Raw genomic sequence first — 23402 nt, 5'->3', positions numbered from 1 at the left:
CAGTATAATTTCAAAACTGCTCCCTATATTTGAACTATAATTGGCTTACAAGTGTGTAAGATGTTCATCTTTGATTTGTTCGAACATTTTTTAGATATTGTTTTTCTAAATGTTGACTTTGTGTGTACAAACTGTCTCGAAACATCGGAAATGTGTTTCTCTTTAATTGTCCTTTATAGAGCTAATCCTTTCGAACAAAACATCTATTAGTATGTCTTATACATTTCTGCAAAATTCCAAATCATTCTGATGAATTGTTTTGACATTATTTTGTCATCCATAATGAATTTTGTTTTTCATTTAATAGTATTTACTAAGTCAATCTAAGAGCACATTTTGTTTTTGATCATATACTATTATTCTACATACATTAAAGGAAAGGCACACCAAATTTGAACACAAACAGTTCTGTTTTATGAATGTTGTGGTCAAATGACTCGCATCTTTGTATGCGGATGGTGCCATAATTATTCGTAACACACGCTTTCTTTAATTGGTATTTGTGTCTCTCTTTTTTGTATGGTATATCATTATACCTCTCTTGTCTTCGAATAAACTGACTTTATTTTTAAAAATGACTTTATTCTTGAAATTTGATTTGTATGTGGTAGATTACTGAAAATGTGTCATGTTTCGTGTTCAGAGTTTTCTGTATACGGCCGAGTTTCCTCAAAACAAACCTTTTAGAAAACTGCAAACCATGTTATTGAATTAAACTTGTTATGAACCGTGCATACACAGGCGCATGTGTATTCCCACAAAGATCATGAGATTGAAAAACACACACACACACACACACACACACACACACACACACATGCAGAGAGGGAAGAGACAGAGAGAGAGTGTGTGTGTGTGTGTGTGTGTGTGTTGTGTGTGTGTGTGTGAGTGTGTGTGTGTGTGTGTGTGTGTGTGTGTGTGTGTGTTTGTGTTGCAACTGAAAACTCACGATGGCTGCAAATGTTTAAGTTCTTTATTTTTTTGCAATACCAGTTGCAACAAAGGAAGGCAAGCACGGTGAATAATAGACGTGCACATTTAAATACTTAACACAGACAGCTGCTCCTACATCTATGCACTAATATGCACTAAGTCAAGAAATGAGATACAATGAAAACAATAATTTACATATACTCATGAATGACAAAAACGTACGAACACAATTTTCTGTAAACGGAAGAGTAAGCATAACATGTTATCAAGCCCAAAAGTTAGAGGTCTCAAGTCCACGTATTAAGATAAAATACCCACAATCAAGTATATTGAAATGAACTGATTTAAGTCAGACTTGCTTGGGGTAAAATACATGAGGAATAAACTTTGCCTGGAAAAATTCACATTTCGGCACAGAATGCATAAACTATGAACGCTCTCCATAAGATAGCAACTGATGTTTTGTAGTGGAAGTCCAAGTCATTTTTCCATCGGCAGTCTCATCAGTATGTACATGGTTTGTGACATTTAGTCAAGTTTTGTTTTTTCTTAAGGTCTCTCTCTCTCTCTCTCTCTCTCTCTCTCTCACACACACACACACACACACACACACACACTCACACACACACACAAACACACACACACACACACACACACACACACACACACACACACACACACACACACACACACACACACACACACACACACACACATTATCTTTATATTTATTTAGCGAACACAACGTTTGAAGATTTAATAAATATGTAAGCTCTTTCAACGGCCGAGTACATCTCATATTAGATTATCAATTTCTTGAAGCTGACATCAAGAAAGTTCGCATGATTTGAACACATGTCATTCATTCAAATAAATATGGGTAAAATAATGCAATATAGCGTAATTAATCACAACTAAAATGTTATTAGTGCAAATATAAAAATGCTCACAGGGTACTATATCACACAAACAAATAATACACTGCTGCTGTCCCAAAACACACAATACTGACACAAATAAATGATTGACGATATGCATTTGTGATTACATCTGCCGTCATGAATATAAATCGACAATAATTATGCTATTCTGAAATGCGGAATGCTTTCATGGATTAAAATATGTCAAATGTATAAAAATTGAGATTCTAGTATAAAAGTGCGATCAACAAAAGAGCTGCTACGTATAAAACTCCTAAAGACTCAAGCGGAAAGAAACTACCAACCCATCATTTTCTTAACGGCATAGCCGTTCTTCGTTTGCATATCATTATCATGTTATGCCAGCAGCACCAAATCCTGTTGTATTTGAAACCGACTCCACAAAATTCAATCGTTTAGGAGTACATTTGAGGACCATTACTAGTGCACAATTCTCACGAAATATCGTCAGTCTGTATCCCCACTGCAGTCTTTCATTTGGGCATGACTTTTATTGTTCAGTGTGGGGCGGGGATGTAGCTCAGTCAGTAGCGCGCTGGATTTGTATCCAGTTGGCCGCTGTCAGCGTGAGTTCGTCCCCACGTTCGGCGAGAGATTTATTTCTCAGAGTCAACTTTGTGTGCAGACTCTCCTCGGTGTCCGAACACCCTCGTGTGTACACGCAAGCACAAGACCAAGTGCGCACGAAAAAGATCCTGTAATCCATGTTCGGTGGGTTATAGAAACACGAAAATACCCAGCATGCTTCCTCCGAAAGCGGCGTATGGCTGCCTAAATGGCGGGATAAAAACGGTCACGTAAAAGCCGTAGGAGTTTCAGCCCATGAACGAACAAACAAACAAAATTGTCCAGTGAAAAATCACTTTTACTTTCTTCTTTTCCATACAGCGGCTATGTAAATATACGTCATCTAACGACGCGCATGCAAACCTGACATTAAATGCGAAAGCGGATATAAGATCTACGTATTTATGATTGTCGAATTGAAGTAAACTAACTGTTTTGTCAAAAAATAACGGTAAGTTCGTGAAACATTTAGCACTACTTACTTACAATCACGCCACATGTTTCATTCCTTCCACCTGCCCCATTGAGAAGGCAGTCCCTATCGTTTGAACATTTAGACTGTACTAGCAATTGTACATCAACGACTTCCATGTCTCTGCAGTTTTAAGACAAAATACCAACAGTTTTGGCAAAATTTAAATGGCACATATCATGAATTTTGATTTGAAAACCAAATCCTTGACACCCTGGTTGCCGGAATATAATTATTTATTGCTGTCCGTTCCGCTATTGCCGTCTTGTAGTTTGCAATCAAATATCCGTGTGTGTTGTTTTTGTGTGTGCTTTTTTTTTGGGGGGTGGGGGGTGGGGGGGACGTGTTTGATTTGAATTTTATATCTCCGACATCCTTCATTTCGGGCTTTAATTTGTTCGAATCGTGATACACTTTGCTTGTAGACATTTGGGAAAACAATGGAGAACATCAAGTTCTTTTCAGAAATGTTCTGCGAATACAGCTGTCTTCGGATTTTTAAACACACAAATTGTAAAAGCGTGTGTCAAAGATGATTAATATCAAGTTAATATCAAATCACATTCGAAATCAATCTGCAGAAGCAAAACAAACAAACACAAAATATGGCACACAAAAATCAAACAAAAATAGATTACGGCAACAACTAAAACACTTTGCCGAGATCAATCAATCAATCAATGAGTCTTATATCGCGCATATTCCGTGGGTACAGTTCTAGGCGCTCTGCAGTGATGCCGTGTGAGATGAAATTTTATACGGCCAGTAGATTGCAGCCATTTCGGCGCATATTTACCTTTCACGGCCTATTATTCCAAGTGACACGGGTATGGGTAGACAATTATTAACTGTGCCTAAGCAATTTTGCCAGGAAAGACCCTTTTGTCAATCGTGGGATCTTTAACGTGCACACCCAATGTAGTGTACACGGGGGGAGGTTCGGACACCGAAGAGAGTCTGCACACAAAGTTGACTCTGTGAAATAAATTTCCGCCGAACCTGGGATCGAACTCACGCTGACAGCGGCCAACTGAATACAAATCCAGCGCGCTACCAACTGAGCTATATCCCCGCCCATTTCGATATTTGAAATACAGAGCCACACAAAATCACAACACTGATATTTTGTTTCTATCACTCGTCAGCAGTCTATAATGGTGATGGAAGCGGTCGGATTCTTCGAGGTGATCGTGATGATGAAGATGGTAGAGGCACGGTTCCTCTCATAAGTACATCGTATGCTGCAAGAACTGAAACAAGGCAGAGAAAGAAGTGATATTCTTGTAGTACATCCATGTAAATCGTACTCTAGATGACATAACGGAAAGAAAGAAAACAGGACGCTTTTGGCTTGTCCAAATGGTAACCTTTCATCACAGGTACGAATGAAGGTATGAAATACAGCCAGGGCGGCAACAATACTCACCTCGTTTCTGTTAAACTCGGCGACACCTGTCCGGCTGCTCCTCCCCTCCTGTTTGTTGTACACATCTGAAGCAGACACAATTCACGCATGAATACTTTCAGGCAAAGATGTGTCCACAATAGCTATTCTAGTGATAAAACCAACGGACTTTACTTGTAAGTAGTAAATTTAATACAAATGTTTCAGAAGTATTTAAAAGATATGTTACAGGTATGCAGGGACTCACTGAAGAGCTGGATGAGCCTGACGATGACGACGATGAAGTCCTCCAGGGAGATCCTGTTGTCACGGTCCCCGTAGCGCCGTACGATGGCCGTCAGCACTGATCGGCTCACCGGGAAACCTAACAGACCGCACAGGTAGGTAAGTCACAGATACACTTTAACAATTCAGCCAGATGTACCTGGAATTCTGACTAGTTCCAATTCCAATGCAAGTCGCGAGCACTCTTTCAGCGAGACCTACTTGGAAATCTGTTCACTTTTAATTTCAAGGTAAGTCGCAAGGACATTTTATAAATATTCCAACGAGAATAACCTGGAAATCTTAATATTTCTAATTTCAATGAGACTAGCATGGAAATTTCAATAGATCTTATTCCACAGTAAGTCCAAAGTAGCAGTATGTATGCTAGGACCTGAGATTAAACCAATACCGCCTACTGCATGTTGATCCAGGAGCACTGTAAAATCGAAGCCATGTTACATCCATGTGAATACGTGTCAGCATGAGCTAGAATGTGAACGAGATTTTCCACAAATAGTACATTTTCAGATGTAAAATGGTCAGGGGACCACTGGGGTGACACAAAGAATAAATGTGCACCGTATTGGCCTTTACCACAACTCAATTCACTTTGGTCACAGAAAACAACATGTACACAACAAACGAATGCAATAAAATGCTGCAAAACTTGAGATCTTTCTTTCTTTATTTGGTGTTTAACGTCGTTTTCAACCACGAAGGTTATATCGCGACGGGGAAAGGGGGGGGGGAGATGGGATAGAGCCACTTGTCAATTGTTTCTTGTTCACAAAAGCACTAATCAAAAATTTGCTCCAGGGGCTTGCAACGTAGTACAATGTATTACCTTACTGGGAGAATGCAAGTTTCCAGTACAAAGGACTTAACATTTCTTACATACTGCTTGACTAAAATCTTCACAAAAATTGACTATATTCTATACAAGAAACACTTAACAAGGGTAAAAAGAGAAACAGAATCCTTTAGTCGCCTCTTACGACATGCTGGGGAGCATCGGGTAAATTCTTCCCCCTAACCCGCGGGGGGCAAAACTTGAGATAAAAGCACACAATATTTGATACAAAAACATGAACAAACTGACTTAGACGAAAAACTACAAGGGTGAACATCATTCCAAAAGAAAACAGAAGGTTTTTCGTTTAAAACTGTGCACACAAGTATGTTGCTCCTTAAACAAGCGTGTCCACACGTAATGCTTGTATACCCTCAAAAAACTTATCATACATTTCTGTAAACTATGCAACTAATGATTGGAACCATTAAGCAATGCAGAACTAAACATAAAGCTGTGGAGATGCCCATTTTCCATCTTTAAAAAAAGGCCTGATTATATATCCCAATGTGCAGCAGGTATTGAATTATTCCGATCATGATGACATACCCCTACGTATATACCAAGACACCCAGTATCCCCTCTTCCACCCTCTATTTTAAACAGTCTACCAGAGGAAAAAAAGATGGGGAAAAAGAGGTTAAGCAAAAGGCGAGCAAAGCGAAAGCAAAAATACCACAGCCGTTTCATATTCATATACAGTTGTTCAAGAACAGCCACACACATTCCTGGAAGAATGCAGTCAACTGCTGAAAGCGACGTGCAAAAGCAACATTACATGCGTGACGCATGCCAATACTGTATGAGACAACATTTCAAAATACGAAAATAAAACAAAACTAACATACAGAAATAACCGAATCAAGCAGACAATGATGAAGACCAGCCAGAAAAAGCAAACGGCAAACGACGACAAAGAGCTAAACAACAGCTCCGTTCTAACAAAAATGTCTAAACTTGGATGACAACAGCCAAAGAGAGAATTAGATGGGCTGAGTTTGACTTGTAAAATGCATGAACACATTTGCATTTAAAGAACTGACGAAGAGCATGCGAACAGTTCCAAGGACTGTCAATTACCATCACGTCCCGTCACAGTAACGTCTCGAAGAAGCAGCAAGAACCGTCCTCCTGTTTGCAACATTCAACTTCTGGCATAAATAAATAACCAAACACAGAACAAAGAAGCACACGGGCAGTAGTCCAACCCGTTCCAGGAACAGAAAATAAATCCAGTTCTAGCGCTTCAGGCATCTAGCGATTCGCCCTATTTCCCTCTATCCATGTGCCAATCCAAATAAAATAAATTGGAGAAAATTGTCGACCGTTCCCTGAAAGCGAAATCAAACCTTTGCGTCTTAGGGAAATTGTTGCCTTGAGTATTTTTGTTTAGAGGATATTTTATAGTTTGTTTGCGTCCATTTAATGATGTCGGTTCCAGATAAAAGATTTCATGTAGGCAATCAAGTAAATCAAAAGTCAATCTTCTTTCACCAAAATCATTGACATAATAATTATAAAAAGGAACAATGAAGAATGAATGGACGGTGTCAGCGCTACTTACCTAGCTTGCTGAACATGTTGGTCAGTTCAAAAGTATCCACAGATTTGGTCCTGTCTTTGTCGAACTGCAGAAACACTTCCTGGAAAAATAATCATAATAATATTTATTCAACCTCACCAAGCAAAGGAACACAACAACTCTCTCTCTCTCTCTCTCTCTCTCTCTCTCTCTCTCTCTCTCTCTCTCTCTCTCTCTCTCTCTCTCTCTCTCTCTCTCTCTCTCTCTCTCTCTCTCTCTCTCTCCCTCCTTCCTTCTCTCTGCAACCCTCATTCTCTGTCACCAACTCTATATCTCTCCCCCCAGCCTCTCTCTCTCTAGCACTCTCTCTCTCTCTCCCTCTTTCTCGCTCTCTCCCTCTTTCCCTCCCTCTTTCGCACTCTCTCTCCCTCCTTTACGCTCTCTGTACTCGCATTCAGTTTATGGGACACGCTAACTGCCTCTTTCTCACGCTGAAGAATTCACGCAGGTGATGATGTTACGGGAGGTTTATTGTTGTAAAGCCTGTGCCGTGACCATGACGCTGACCCTGGTGAAAACTACAAAAAGTAATTTAGAATACTAGAATAACTAAGATGAAACATCAAAGCACATTCTCATAAACGCATAACTTCAAACATGTTAATCACCTCTTTAAATGGCGAGACGGCGTCAAAGAAAGCACAAATCATTAAAGCATAATTATTACATTGACGTGACGCAGATTCCGGCTTAAGTAATAACTCATAACATTTAAATAACAGAATTACTAACACTGAATAAACAAAATAGGCAGCGAAATTAAGCGAATCGTCCGAAGTCTCAAATAGTCAAATCCGGTCAGACCACGAATTCGCGCATAAATTATCAAAGTAAACTAGCTTAACCAACGTATATTTCCCTTTCGGCATTATAATTACAAATTAACTGCGAATTTAAAATCCATAAAAAATGTCAAAATTACCCTACAAATTAGATACTCATCAAATCAAACTTGAAATTTCATCATCTACAGTTATTATTGCGGACAATCCATTCGCTCAAACAAAACAAGCCGATAATCAGCAGAAAACGCATAAACAACGTCCAAAAATATTCAAGAAAAACGTCTCGACATATGCGGCAAATCCGAGCACAAAGTCAGTTGCAAACGGTGCAATATAATAGGCATATTTCGGTAAACAATAAGGCAATCATAATGCAAACAATCAACAGATAAATCAACATACCTGTACTGCGCATTGTCCCATTAAAGAAACTAACTTCAGACCACAAACTTCACTGAAGTGTAAAAAAAAAGAAAAGAAAAGATAGGCTTCCTTGAACCTTAAGCCTACTGCCTCCGACGGTTGCCAGTGGAAAAATGACCTTCAATCGCTATTCAGTTCCCGCATACCCTTTTCTGAATAGTGCTCAATACAAAAACACAACTGAATTCTTTGGCCAAGCAACACAAGCACGAAATCAGCGCACACTTCGTTACAAAAACTCACGCCGATACCGGTGAAAGAGTGAAGCTTTGGATAACACGACCAACAAGAAGGAATAACAGAGGGGTCAACACACATTGAAGAAGGAGAGAGAGAAGGAAAGAAGGACAGAGGGTAGGAGGGAAAGAGAGAGAGAGGGGAAAGGAGGGAGAGAGGGAAGGAGGGAGAGATAGGGAAAGAGAAAGGGAAGGAGAGGAGAAAGAGAAAGGACATAGAAATGGAGAGAGAGAGAGAGAGAGAGAGAGAGAGAGAGAGAGAGAGATATGGAAGAAAAGAAAGAAAGATAAAGAGATAGAAGTTAAAGAGACCTAAAAGAGCAGAAAGAAAGTAAAGAATGAAGAGCTAGCGAAAAGAACAGTAAAAAGAATGAATAAGGGAAGAACGTAGCAACAAAAAAGGAAACAGTATAAGAGAGAAGAAGCTAGAGCAGGCAAAAAGAGTTTGCAAAGAAGAAAGAAGAAAGTGCTCAAGACAACAGGCCTCAGAGGGAATGGCCGTGCACTGCCAATCCAAAAGAGGCCTACAGAAGGTGAAGAACGAAAGAAGGGAAGGCACAGAAGAAGGTAAGTACAGAAGGGCTGAAGAAGGAACAGAGGTGGATAAAAGGAAAGAGTTAAGAGGAAAAGAAGGGGAATGAGAGTGAAGAAGAAAAGGAGGAGAGTGACGATTCAACAAATACCCAAAGATTGCATTTTGAAAACGCACATAAAAATTCTCGCCTATGAAGGCGAGCTCTCTCTCTCTCTCTCTCTCTCTCTCTCTCTCTCTCTCTCTCTCTCTCTCTCTCTCTCTCTCTCTCTCTCTCTCTCTCTCTCTCTCTCTCTCTCTCTCTCTCTCTCTCTCTCTCTCTCTCTCTCTCTCTCTCTCTCTCTCTCTCTCTCTCTCTCTCTCTCTCTCTCTCTCTCTCTCTCTCTCTCTTTCTTTAGGGGGAGGGGGGGACGAGACGGATAGTTGATGAGGGTAATATATGTTTTAATCAATTTAATATGCCTTCAAGTTTTCTTGTTAAAAAAAAAGGTGTTAAAAGGGTTAAGCGTGGAGTTCAAACTGAATTGAATTTAGTTTGCGTTTCTATGCATGACTATTCAAATGTCGGTTCTTTGGATTGAAATGCTCAAGTGTTTGCTTCAGACAGTCAACGTGTCCCAGCAAACGCTTTGTCCTGGGTTCATCATTTTTTCACTGACATGGCTCGTATAACTCGGCTATTGCGTTTCAGCTGTACACAACGAAAACGTTGAACAAAAAACTTGCGCCAAGTTGATCTTCGTGCCAAAGCAAACGAAGAAAAGCGCCATGTCTTCTACGTGTATGCTCTGTATGTGTATGCTCTTCTTCGTGTATGCCCCCCCCCCCCCCCACTCCTTTAAACTGTTGTTAGCAACTGCGCTTCAAGCCTATTGTCTACACTGTTAACCGGTTCTTCGTTGTTCGTCATATCTCTCTGCAGTGTTGAACGCAAGTCGACTACGAGCCTGTCATAAGATGAACGCGGTTCTCTGCAACATGCTCGTAGGAGAGTCAAGTGAAAAACTAACCATACCTAACGAGGAGCCTCTGCCAGAAAAAAACCTCGCGCGTCCTCAGAACAGAGTACAGGTTTTGAGCAGAAGACTTTGTCAATGTGGTTAAGATGCGACACAACGACTAATCAAACCAGAGCAAGGCTTAAGCCGATTCTCCGCTGTATGAAAAGGTTTTTAGGACGTCTTAGAACACAGGGGAGAATGAGACGAGAATCAGGGTTAATCCGACTCCTGCTCCTCGCAGTCGTTGGCTAACCGCGAGTGTCTTGTCATCCGAGGATGAAACCTAAAGACAGAACAAGACCTAGGGTTAAGTTCTGCCCACCCCACTGCAGGGAGAAGGGAGCTTTTGATAATCTGAACTATCACACCTGCCCCCTAGGTTAGTCCCGTCTGACGTCATGGTTTGAAAAGCCGTAGGGAACCGTGTCTTTGTGGGCCAGTAAAGTCTTGCAACGTGTGATGCTGTAACGTTTGTGAACTTTGATCTTGACAAAGTTAGAGAGGCGAAAAGCATGTAGTGGAGACCCACAAGCAAGTAAAATGTTACGCTCGTTCAAATTGTACTACCCCCCCCCCCCCCCCCCCCCCCCCCCCGAAAACAGTCAAATAATGCATTTTTTTGACCAGAAGTTTGGAACGAAGGGGAGAATAGTTAGCCTGCAGGATTAAGAGTTTGGTGTTGGTGGGTAGACATGATGACCTGTACCAAAGTTAACTGAACTGATGTGGTGCACAAAAATACAAGATACAATTATAATACCAAACGGTGTAGTAAACTCAACACAACAGAAGCACTGAATTCATCCAAGTTTGTCTACACAACATGACGCATAGGTATAACTCTCTGACGTCAGCTGAAAAGCAGATTTCGAACACGCAGGTTCATACTTTGTTTATTGTTGGTAAACCTCAGAGTACGACTAAATACTTCAAAAGCTAAAGTCATGCGTCGTTGTTTAACTGCTCTGGTAGAGATACCTAGAAAATCTCCCACGACAGATGACGTACTAGGGACTGACGTTGGCACCACCGTTTGCTTTGTAGTAATGGGACCATCTGGAAATTCGAGTGTGGAACTTTGCGATTTCGCGGAGTCAAAAAAGTTAAACCAGTTTACTGGTTAGGAAAACATGTTGTTGACTCCATGCAAATGAAAACAGTACCGATCATCCGAACGTCTACACAATTTCACCTATAGGTCAGTCTTTCCCTCATCATGGTCAACAGCAAGAAACCCCTGCGTTTGGAGTCCTAATTCGGTGAGTACATAAATCTCTTAGTACGACTCAACACTTTCACAACAAGAAAAAACTCTGTCTCTAAAACTGAGCACAAGTTCAGAATCCTATGTCAACCTCAACGCTTCCCAACAGATACCTTACTGACCACTCACTATTCTTAACGCCACTGTGTGTCTCGTACGGGGGGGGGGGGGGGTAGAAGTGTGAATGTCCTGCTACGATTTCGTTAAGTCCAACAGGTCAGACCAGTGAACTGGTTAGGCAGACAAGATGTTGACACCCCCGCGAAGGAACACAGTAACCACCATCCAAACGTGTATAACCTTTGACCGTCTGGTCAACCTTTTTATCTCGCGGTTTGCTGCGCTCCTAACTGGGTCGGAACACAATGTGTTGAAACAAAAAAGAAGAACACAACAACTATCATCCACAAGTCTACAACACTTGACGTACAGATCAGCCTTTTAAACGGCGATCAGTGTGTTGTGGTAGTGATCGTTTCCAGCGTCTACAGTCACAATGCTCTGATTGTCTGAACGTCTTGTGCGACAAAAGAGTACTTCAGCCTAAAGAATCAGCCCGTGTGTCTCTGTGGAAGGAGAAAGTGTTACACGTCATCCAGCGTCAACACCTATATCTGTAGGTCACTGTCGTTTACGTCGTTATGCACTTTGTCTAAGAGAGAGGCGGGGTGGGGATGGGTATGTACATGTTTCATTCTTTGCTTTCCACTATCTGTACAGTGGTGGTGATGGTAGTGGCAGTTCTCCGGTCTCTAAAGCTTCTGCAATGCAACAGAATCAAAGGACAGCATTACACCTTAGCAGAAACATCCCCTCTTTCCTTGACGTCACTACGATTGCGTCTCTGCATAACGTTCAAAAGAAGGCAAATGTAATTCCAGTTAATATTCAGCTGACGGGCGCTGTGGCGGGGTGGTAAGACGTCGGCCTCTTAGTCGGAAATTCGTGCATGAGTTCGAATCCCGGGCGCGGCCGCCTGGTGGGTTAAAAGTGTGGAGATTTTTCCGATCTCCCAGGTCAACTTATGTGCAGACCTGCTAGTGGCTTATCCCCCTTCGTGTGCACTCGATAGCACAAGACCAAGTGCGCACGGAAAAGATCCTGTAATCCATGTCAGAGTTCGGTGGGTTATAGAAACACAAAAATACCCAGCATGCTTCCTCCAAAACCGGCGTATGGCTGCCTAAATGGCGGGGTAAAAACGGTCATACACGTAAACATCCACTCGTGCAAAAAACACGAGTGTACGTGGGAGTTTCAGCCCACGAACGCAGAAAAAATATATATTCAGCTCTCAAGTTCACGATCTTTAGCATTTTGAAGTACAACACGAATGTCACAACAGCCACCACGAGCCTATATAGGGCAAGGATTTAAATACAAAAACCTGACACTCTCTTAACCATCCTAAACAAATATATCATCTAAAATAATACTGACTACGAGCCAGTGGGACAAGGAAATAGTTAAACAGACCAGATACACTGTTAACCCATTTTACGTCACACCAAACCTGCCTTGGAGGTATTCGATGTGCAAACGCAAAATATCTCATAATTCTTGAAAACCTCTGCAAAAGGAGTGGACCGCATCCGTTAATCGTAGACGAAGCTGAAAAGCTGTGAGGGTCAGTCCTCTTGACAATTCAGAAAGTCTGTTTGAAAGATGTAGGAGTTATAGTGTCTTTATAACTGCAGCCTTCTCAAAGAGGGTCATGATGCATACCGGACCTACGTCATTCCTGTTTACGTCAGACGTAATTCTGAGCTGAATTCGGCGTTTGAATACTTTATATACCAAGTATTTTCTGCCTCACATGCTCGTCAAAACAGATTTAAATGATAATCTGGGACGTCTCGAGCCACCTGTGGGGAAGCGGGAAGGCGAAGACGCTTTTACTTCACGTAGGATCTCTTCTGGGGGAGTTTGACGTCAGCAAGTACAAACATGAATGTTTTCGTTTTAATAATATGATCCTCAGCTTGGACTGTTGATTGTTGTGTCTGATTCTCAACTTGGCAAATGAGCAGAAGCCAGGCTCGCATTAAAATATGCCGTCAGATCAACTCCTTTCACGTCACACCAGGCAATGACGTCAGACACTGTCTACAGAATGAAGACTTCAGCGGCTGTTGACATTCTTCATCACGATGATGCCTCTAAATGCCTCACAAATAAACCTGCTACGCCACAGGACTATAATGATGAGCTTCCTGTACCTGCATGAAATCTCTTTCGGATCAATTTGACGTCAAACAGAATAAAAGTTGTTGACAATTGTGTCTGTCCATTATCTTGGCAAATGAGCAGAACCCAAGCACGCATAAGCATGCCATCAGGGCAATTCCATTTACGTCATAGCAGGCTCTATCGTCAGACACAGTCTACAGAATGAAGACTCCAGAGGCGGTTACTGTTGACATTCTCCATCTCTAAGGCCAAAAAAAAAATAGGTCTGTTTACGGTAACCCGACCGACCCTATTTTCTTCGCGCGACCCTAGACATTTTTTTGGCATTTGGGAAAAAAAAGAAAAAAAATCTTGTTTTTTTTGTGCAAAATAACGTAAAAATATGGTTTTTTGGGGGGGAAAAAAATCCCGACCTACCGACCCTATTTTTTTGGCCTATGTTACCGTAAACAGACCTCTCTTTTTTTGGCCTAAGATGCGTCCAAATGCCGCAAAATCCAACATCTGTTCCCCCCAAAAGACAAACTATGAGCGTCTCATAACTGCAGAAAATTACGTTTGAGACAATTTGACGTCACACAGTATGAAAATTGTTGGGTTTTTTTTTCTGTCCATGATCTTGGCAAATAAACAAAACCCAAGTTCACCAGGTCAAACCCCTTCTACGTCATAAAACAGCCACCAGAAACAAAGACGCCAACGACTGCTGCTGTTGATGATGATGATTCGATGACTCGATGATGCCTCGAAATGCTCTACAATCAGACATCCACTACACCTAAAACCAGGCTTTTCTTCTTGAACAATTATGAACTTTCTCATATGTCCCAGTCATGCCTAAGACTTTAACGGTTAGTGCTATTGTTATGTTGCCTCGTTTTGTGCGCATGTTGTGACTATTTTTCTTGATGGTCTTTCTTCCCCGCCCTCCCTTTCGGTATTTTCACGCTTTGAAACTTTTTGCATCTTAACCGCAACTAACTTAAGTTGCAAGATTTTATACTTGCTCCCCACAATTCTTTTTAGTTTATTGCTCAGAAACAACAAAGGGCTATTTATAGAACGTTAATCGAGTGTTTGCAATGCAAACTTTAATAAAACAAAAACTTTAATCTGTTTCAAAAACCTGCAGTCTTTCCCAGATCTTCTGCACAAAAAGTACAGACTTAAAATATCAGAGAACAAGTAGATTAGCCTCACTCCTCACTACTATGTCGAAGTCCAGATGTTTGCCAACAGCAGTTAAACTGACCAGTGTTGACACTGGCGACTGAGACACTATAAACACAAGACAACTACCGCTGTGGTATTAAGGTCACGGTAACAGGGTCACGACGTGACTTTCTTTGGTGGCTTAGTCCGAAAGTCCCCATAAGAACGGCCTTAAGTTTAAGGTCTTGTCGACATGATGAACTTGGCCTCAGTTTTTGTGTTTTTTCGTTGTAAGCTGTTTGTAGACACAATGAACTTGACCTATCTAACACGTAGTGTTGGAGCACTTTCCAGTAACTGCGGAAAAAGATCCTTGAGATTTAGGAACTTGGAGGAGCGTTTTGTTCGGGGGTGGGGGGAGTTAGTGTGCCTCCTGTGTTACAATTAAGCTGTTCCGACAGTCATGAGTGAAAGCGGAGGTATACATTTTGTGCGTATTTTTCTGCATATTGGAAATGAAACGGTTTCAATGACTCTGATTAATAACTTTGTTTGATGGTGAAACTACGCTGAAGTTGTAGCTGCCTGTGTTTCTGTGTGTGTGTGGGGGGGGTGTGTGTGTGTGTGTGTGTTTGTGTGTGTATGTGTGTGTGTGTTTGTGTGTGTGTGTGTGTGTGTGTGTGTGGGGTTACTACGTATAACGGATTTTCCAGTCACGGTTGTTTCCCTGATTTCCCCACAGGTCTGTCATCAAGTTAGATACATTTCTTGGCTCGACTACAAATATAATCTAAAGACCATGTATTTTGTAACCTTAAAGGATGATTTGGATTGAAAGTGTACGTTTACCTAGTGCTAAATAAATGCATGTTTTTGGAATTTAAAGCCGTGATCGTCACTAAAAAAAAACGAACGAAGAGATGTTGTCGCCTGCATTTCGCAATGGAAGCTTTTAGGTAATGTGGTGACTGGCATACACTAGCTAAGCGGTTTAAACCAACGGAAAACGCGACAAATCCTCAAACACACGAACAATGTTTGAACACAAAAACGTGCTTCCTTCCTTTGTTTTGGTTTAGTATTCTTTCTTCTTTCTTGTTTTTACTTTTTTTTTTTAAAGGGGGGAAGGGGGTTGCTTATAATCCACTTGTCCTTCCTCAGTCAATACATCTTCAAAAGAACGGGCACACGTTTTTTTTTAAGCCTTGCATCGCCTACCTGCAGCAAATCCTTATCCCTGAAAGTATGTTAATATCATTATGCAATGCAGTTTCTACTGCGCATAAACAGGTTGTTAACTGGCGATTGACTTTTTAGGTAAGGGAATGTAGTATTAACGGATTTTCTTTTACAAAACACGTTCTAAGGCCCAAAAAATAAATAGTCTGTTCACGGTAACCTGACCGACCCTATTTTTTTCGCGCGACCCTAGACTTTTTTTTGGCATTTGGGAAAAAAAATAAAAAATAACGTAAAAATATGGTTTTTTGGAAAAAAAATAAATAAATAAAAAATCCCGACCTACCGACCCTATTTTTTTGGCCTATGTTACCGTAAACAGACCTATTTTTTGGGGGGGCCTAAACATGAACAAACAGAAGGGGTAAGTAAGGTTCACTGTGCGACCAAAATTGGTGAGCATCAAGCGCATACTAATCCAGACTCAAATCCCAAACTACTGTCAGTACAAACCGCATTACTGAAGAACCCGCATTATAATACCTCCAGATTTAAGACTACCTCTCTTTTGAGACCTTGTTGTTTTAGGCGTTCTGTTTGTGACAGGGGAGGTTACCGCTCCTTTCACAGCAGACTCTGCACCCGAGTTGTTCGCCTTTAAGTCAACACCTCTGGATTGTGGAATTCTGTTTGTGATGGGGTCTGGTGGTTTTCGATTGTCTGTATGTTCATGGAAACCTTCGGGTTTGCATAACAGTTTTTATAGGGCTAAGAAATTAGCCCTAACATTTTCAATCCTGTTTGATTGCATTTCGCCTCCAGATGTAACCCCATCACAAACAGAATTCCACAATCCAGAGGTGTTGACTTAAAGGCCAACAACTCGGGTGCAGAGTCTGCTGTGAAAGGAGCGGTAGCCTCCCCTGTCACATGTTCATAACATCTAAAAATTTACCTCCATTAGAACATTACTTCCCCCCACCCCACCCCACCCCACCATCATATAAAAGGCCTGATTTTCTCAGGTGGTGTAAAAAATAGGGCTCAACGAACAAAATTTCACTGTAGAAAATGACAACGTAAAAAAAACAAAACTGTGATGGCTTTGGTAGGTTCCTCTACTATAAGGTGAGAAAGAGTAAGAAAACAAACGACGAAAATGATCGATTAAAAATAATGCTCACCCTGTATGCTTTGATCTCTTTCCACAGTTTCTTGGCTTCGTGGTACTCCAGCCTCCCTGTGCTGTCTGACTGAGTACTGTGTCAAGGAAGTGATGCCATTTTTACATTCTTATACGTGCAAGTTACCCCGCCAAAGAACTAAACAAAAAATAACCACACACACACACACACACACACACACACACACACACACACACACACACACACACACACACACATAGGAAGAGGGTCACGTGAAAACAGTTAAATAGACAGACTGAGGGAGAGAGACAGAGACAGACAAATATGCAGATAGACTAAGACCAAGACACACAGATAAATGGAGAAACAGAGCCAGTCAGACAGGCAGCCATACTGACAGACAAGACAGACAGACAGGCAGACAGAGAAGTAGTAAGAGAATACGATGTGGGCGTTCTTCACGGAAGAAAAGCCGGGTGATGCTTTTTATTTTCCTTTCTTCCTTGTTTTGTTTTGTGTGTGTGTGTGTGGGGGGGGGGGTAATGAAAAAGGATACATCCATCATTGGTAACAAACTCCTGCACTGCTCCAGGTTAAAGTTGAGTTTCTGTTTAATGTCTGCAACAGGAACAACGGAGAAGAAGACTAATGAAAGCATGTGACATTGACCACAATAACATGGGCAAATTCGGGCTGCCTAAAGTAATCATGAGTGGAAACGGAAACACAGAAGCAAAATAAATGAATTTTTTTAACAGCAAGTTAGTGTGTTAAACATCGTATATTAAACACAAAATTGATCTTACGTTACGAAATTATGGAGACTTTACTTTGTTTAAAACTGTTCAGGGAGAAATTAATGGAAAATGATACGGCAATGAAACCTAATCCTACAACGTTGCTTGAATAAGTAGTTGCTACACCTATGGTGTTACAAAAATACAGTTAATACATCTTGCTTAAACCGAGAAGATTATCGGAATAGAGTTGTAAACATTATCGCTAGACCAAACAAAATATACATGTTAATAAAACATATGCATCACATCGTTTGAAATTAAAAATAACCATAAATGCAAATCTAGTCGTGTCTCTTTGATACTATAGCATCATTGGAACAATACTGCACGTTAACATGCAAATCAAACTATACAATACAGCACAATATAATACATGACAATACATGACAATGCCTGACAGTACTACACAACACAACATAATACAATAAAATACTACACAATACACTAATGCTTTATAATCTAAATTCGAGATATTCGAAATGAATTGATTAACAATGACTTGTAATAATCGATTTCTGTTGTACCGTTGGGGGCAAATCAGCAGTTAATGGCAATTAGCAGTCCGCAACATGCCAAAAAACATATTTCCAAAAAATGTAAATCATATGTTAAGCAGAAAAGGTACAAGGTTTTATTCAATTAAACATGATACAATGATAAAATGATAAGCGATAGGGAAACGAACTCAAGCGAACGCTTATATTACGTGTCCGAAGGTACATTACACGTACCTTCTTCTGACACAACTGTCAGGAATTTCTGCAGCTCCGAAGGGTCCAGGCGATTGTCAGGACCGCAATACTTGTGGAAGAGGTCTGACACGTAGTCTTTGGGTGACAGCACTGTCTGTATGGTAACAAGTCAATCAGTGTAAGATGCCACAATGATATCTTTAATAACTAACAATAATGCAAGATCAAAAAAACCATGAAAATACCTTGGGCTTTTTTTTCTTTTTCTTTTTCCTGTTTCTTGTTTTCTTTTTATATTTAGTCAAGTTTTGACTAAATATTTTAACATCGAGGGGGAATCAAAACGAGGGTCGTGGTGTATGTGCGTGTGTGTGTGTGTGTGTGTGTGTCTGTCTGTCTGTGTGTGTGTGTGTGTGTGTAGAGCGATTCAGACTAAACTACTGGACCGATCTTTATGAAATTTGACATGAGAGTTCCTGGGTATGAAATCCCCAGACGGTTTTTTTCATTTTTTTGATAAATGTCTTTGATGACGTCATATCCGGCTTTTCGTTAAAGTTGAGGCGGCACTGTCACGCCCTCATTTTTCAACCAAATTGGTTGAAATTTTAGTCAAGTAATTTTCGACAAAGCCCGGACTTCGGTATTGCATTTCAGCTTGGTGGCTTAAAAATTAATTAATGACTTTGGTCATTACAAATCTGAAAATTGTAAAAAAAAATTAAGTAGATGTGCAACGCCAAGGCACTGCATACCCCAGCGAAAGACACACCTCTCTCTCTCTCTGTCTCTCTCTCTGTGTCTCTGTCTCTCTCTCAAACACACACGAACACACACACACACACACACACACACACACACACACACACACACACACACACACACACACACACACACACACATACCCCAAGTTACACACGTACACACATACACACTCACTCGCACGCACTCACTCTCTCACACACACTTCATACACACAAAACACACCCCCATACGCACATATAGACAGACGGACATACACACCTTTACAAACAAACACACATACACACACACATACACACACACACACACACACACACACACACACACACACACACATTGACTCACACAAATCTCATACACACAAAACACACACTCATACGCACATACACGGTTGGCCTAGTGGTAAGGCGTCCGCCCCGTGATCGGGAAGTCGTGGGTTCGAACCCAGGCCGGGTCATACCTAAGACTTTAAAATTGGCAATCTAGTGGCTGCTCCGCCTGGCGTCTGGCATTATGGGGTTAGTGCATGCTAGGACTGGTTGGTCCGGTGTCAGAATAATGTGACTGGGTGAGACATGAAGCCTGTGCTGCGACTTCTGCCTTGTGTGTGGCGCACGTTATATGTCAAAGCAGCACCGCCCTTGTATGGCCCTTCGTGGTCGGCTGGGCGTTAAGCAAACAAACAAACAAATACGCACATAGACAGTCGGACACACACAGCTTTACAAACAAACACATATACACACTCATACACACACAAACACACACACAAACTCATGCACACACACATTCACACACACACACACTCTCTCTCTCTCTCTCTCAAACACACACACACACACACACACACACACACACACACCTACGCACACACACACACATACACACACTCACTAACACGCACTCACTCACTCTCTCACAAAAAACTTCATACACACAAAACACACACCCATACGCACATATGGACAGACGGACATACACACCTTTACAAGCAAACACACATACACGCACACCCATACACTTATGCCCACACACACACTTACACACACACGAGTACAGACTCATGCACGCGTGCGCGCGCACACACACACACACACACACAAACAAATACACACACGCACACAACACACATACGAGTACAGACTCATACACGCGTGCGCACACACACACACACACACACACACACACACACACACACACACACACACACACACACACACACACACACACAAACAGTAACAGTAACACATGTGCACAAAATGAACACCAACACACACACTGCGCGAGAGAGAAAGACTTCAGGGAGGCATGACGTCATGATGCATTAATTGACGTCAAAGACTTTCGACCGTGACGTATTCTTCTTACGCAAGCTTTATCCATAGACTTGGAAACTACGGAATTTCTACCCGTCCAAAACGGCCTTGGGTGGCGTTTGCTGAAAAAATGGGGGCGACTATTGCACCCACCGTATTTTTGTTAGTATGGTCCCAATTTTTGGTGAACTTCCATCTCCAACTGTAGCACGTAGCCGGGCACAAAGAATCCTTCTTTATCATGTATTATTCGGTATGCACATTTCTCAAGTCGATTACAGTATAGCGTTCACGGGATACCTCCAGCTTCGCTGGGATAAAAATTTATAAAACGATCCAAATTTACGTTTATCTTATTCTCCATCATTTGCTGATTCCAAAAACATATAAATATGTTATATTCGGATTAAAAACAAGCTCTGAAAATTAAATATATAAAAATTATTATCAAAATTAAATTGTCGATATCAATTTAAAAACACTTTCTTCTTATTCCTTGTCGGTTCCTGATTCCAAAAACATATAGATATGATATGTTTGGATTAAAAACACGCTCAGAAAGTTAAAACAAAGAGAGGTACAGAAAAGCGTGCTATCCTTCTTAGCGCAACTACTACCCCGCTCTTCTTGTCAATTTCACTGCTTTTGCCATGAGCGGTGGACTGACGATGCTACGAGTATACGGTCTTGCTGAAAAATGGCATTGCGTTCAGTTTCATTCTGTGAGTTCGACAGCTACTTGACTAAATATTGTATTTTCGCCTTACGCGACTTGTTTCTTTTTCTTTTCTTTTTCTTTTTTCTTTTTTTTTTCTTCTCATCTTTATTGCCTGTTGTTAAAGGTCCTTGTCTACATTTTTATACCGAAATCGCCATTTTACCATTAAAATGCAGAGTCTATTATCTACAATTATCAACATACACCCCCTTTCGATCAGGAAAGACGAAGCCAGTGTAGCCGTTTGAAAATTCATTGTAGTATTCCAGCATAGTACTCATAGTAGGATATCCTTATTTGGAAAATGCCAAGCGCAAAACTGACTCCTCTCAAATCCCGTGCATTTCGTGCGTTTAAAAAAAAGCGTGGACAACGCTCCAGTGTTGCTGTACTTGTTTGGGCGTGGCTATAAGCATAGTGACATGAATTTGATTGGTCAGTATTTTTAGGCAAAGCACATGTTCTCAGCAAACAGAAAACAAAATATTGGAAGCGTGAGTCACGCTACCCAAAAATAAAATCTTTTTTTACATATATTTTTTTTCTATAACTTTTTTCCCTATGGTTCATTCATCATCTGACATAACTTTTTAGCGAAACCTAACCATAAGATTATTGAAAAAAAGCAAAAATGTAGACGACCACCTTTAAATTGTCATATCATAAAATGATACCTACTTCAACAATATTTTTTGGGAGGGATGAGTCAAAATCCAACAGAAATCATATATCACTATTGCTATCATACAATGAGATACAGGCCGAAAAGAACCTTTTCGGAGGAGTGAAAATCCATTAAAAAAAATGTCGTCTGATGAGAAGACCTTCACTTCAAGATCACCATTCTGTACATATGTCTCAGTGTGAGCAGTGTTCTATTAATAGTATTTTAACTACTACCCTCATGTGATGTATCTGGGTAATGTTGAATGTTTACGTGTGTGAATGCCTAAGGTAAGTCCTGAACATAATGTGTATTGTGAATACTTTCTGTGCATATATTTAATGTTGTATGAACATGAAAATGCCTTGGGTTACTTCTGAACATAACATTGTGTGTTTCATTTCAATAGAGCCAACAAAGTACCACTTAACTTGTGAGTTAACTTCACATGCAACATGCACACAAATTAGGATAGATTTTTTTTTTAAAGTCTCACATATTGACTGATGTGAGAGTTGAAAATCAAAGTCCATAAAACACATCAACACCACGCACGGAAGCCCTTTTCCGGTATTCAGCTAAATAAAGGGAGACAATCTATTGTTGTCTGCGTCAAGCAACTACAGCGACGGTGAGTTGTCTACCATATTAATCAGTGCAGAAATGATCACGCGAGGAATCTAATCAAATCACAACCCCCAAAAAAGGTAATTTTACAAAGTACATGAACAAAAGTAGCATCCAAGAAGAAAAATGTGACCATCCCTTCCACATGAAGCATTTTTCCAAGCACAAACTAAGGTGAAGCTACAACTACTCTGCTGAACAAAGATGCAACGAAAAGAAATTCAGCAGAAATACACCAGGCAAAAGAGAATAATTCAGAATCTATACATCGATTTTTTTTCTTCTAGGAATCATCGGAATAAGGGTTGTCGGATGCTGTTAATTTATTGGTGTTGTTTCTTTATCATATATGGTGGTGAATGTTATCCGTTACACAAAAGAAAGTTATACACCTTTTAGTCACTGCGTGTTACGAGGTACTTTTATTCATACGGGACATCCAAATCCCTGTAAAAAAAAAAAAAAAAGCAGCCTGACATCCATTCATGTCTCTACAAGAAGAAAGCGTACATTCTATTCCCTTGCAAAAATAGAAATGAACTTACCGGTATGCCATTGACCTAAGGTTAAATGTATACCGGTATCGTTTAACAAACACACACATATGTTTTTCAATCATGCACACGGGAACTCACGCACATTTTGTATACTAGAACAACTACAAATGTACAGCTTACGGCTTTAAACAAACTAATCAATGCAACAATCTATGATATATCCATAAATCGAAATGTGCACAGGAAAATAACGACATTTCTATACAAACATCTTGGTAACTAAAGAGTAGAAGAACAAAAACTGTTAGACGAACCGCATGAAAATAAGTTATGGTGCACCTGATCAAACCACGTGTCCCTATTTGTGTCTATAGTATATACGGTCACGTGGTTTGATCAGGT

At 40.6% G+C, this 23402-nt stretch overlaps 1 protein-coding gene across 3 annotated transcripts in view; it reads right to left on the bottom strand.

Annotated features, from left to right (window-relative positions):
- Window positions 1-959: 959 nt before the first annotated feature.
- LOC138960170 (calpain-B-like) overlaps window positions 960-23402 on the bottom strand; it is a 64047-nt gene continuing 41604 nt past the window's right edge. The window contains exons 14-22 of one of the 3 annotated variants that reach the window (XM_070331932.1): window positions 23049-23063; window positions 18456-18570; window positions 17481-17542; window positions 16964-17032; window positions 7000-7078; window positions 6516-6566; window positions 4566-4682; window positions 4340-4404; window positions 960-4163 (exon numbers count right to left, since the gene is read on the bottom strand). In XM_070331932.1, coding sequence (XP_070188033.1) covers window positions 4137-4163; window positions 4340-4404; window positions 4566-4682; window positions 6516-6566; window positions 7000-7078; window positions 16964-17032; window positions 17481-17542; window positions 18456-18570; window positions 23049-23063 — 600 coding nt within the window. In that variant the 3' untranslated portion in view covers window positions 960-4136. The remainder of the gene's footprint in view (window positions 4164-4339; window positions 4405-4565; window positions 4683-6515; window positions 6567-6999; window positions 7079-16963; window positions 17033-17480; window positions 17543-18455; window positions 18571-23048; window positions 23064-23402) is intronic. The other 2 variants (XM_070331933.1, XM_070331934.1) reach the window with 2 other exon arrangements.

This window comes from Littorina saxatilis, linkage group LG2 (genome assembly GCF_037325665.1).
Source record: "Littorina saxatilis isolate snail1 linkage group LG2, US_GU_Lsax_2.0, whole genome shotgun sequence".
In the NCBI taxonomy this organism is placed as follows: Eukaryota; Metazoa; Mollusca; class Gastropoda; order Littorinimorpha; family Littorinidae; genus Littorina; species Littorina saxatilis.
This window is presented reverse-complemented; position numbering and strand designations above follow the sequence as displayed.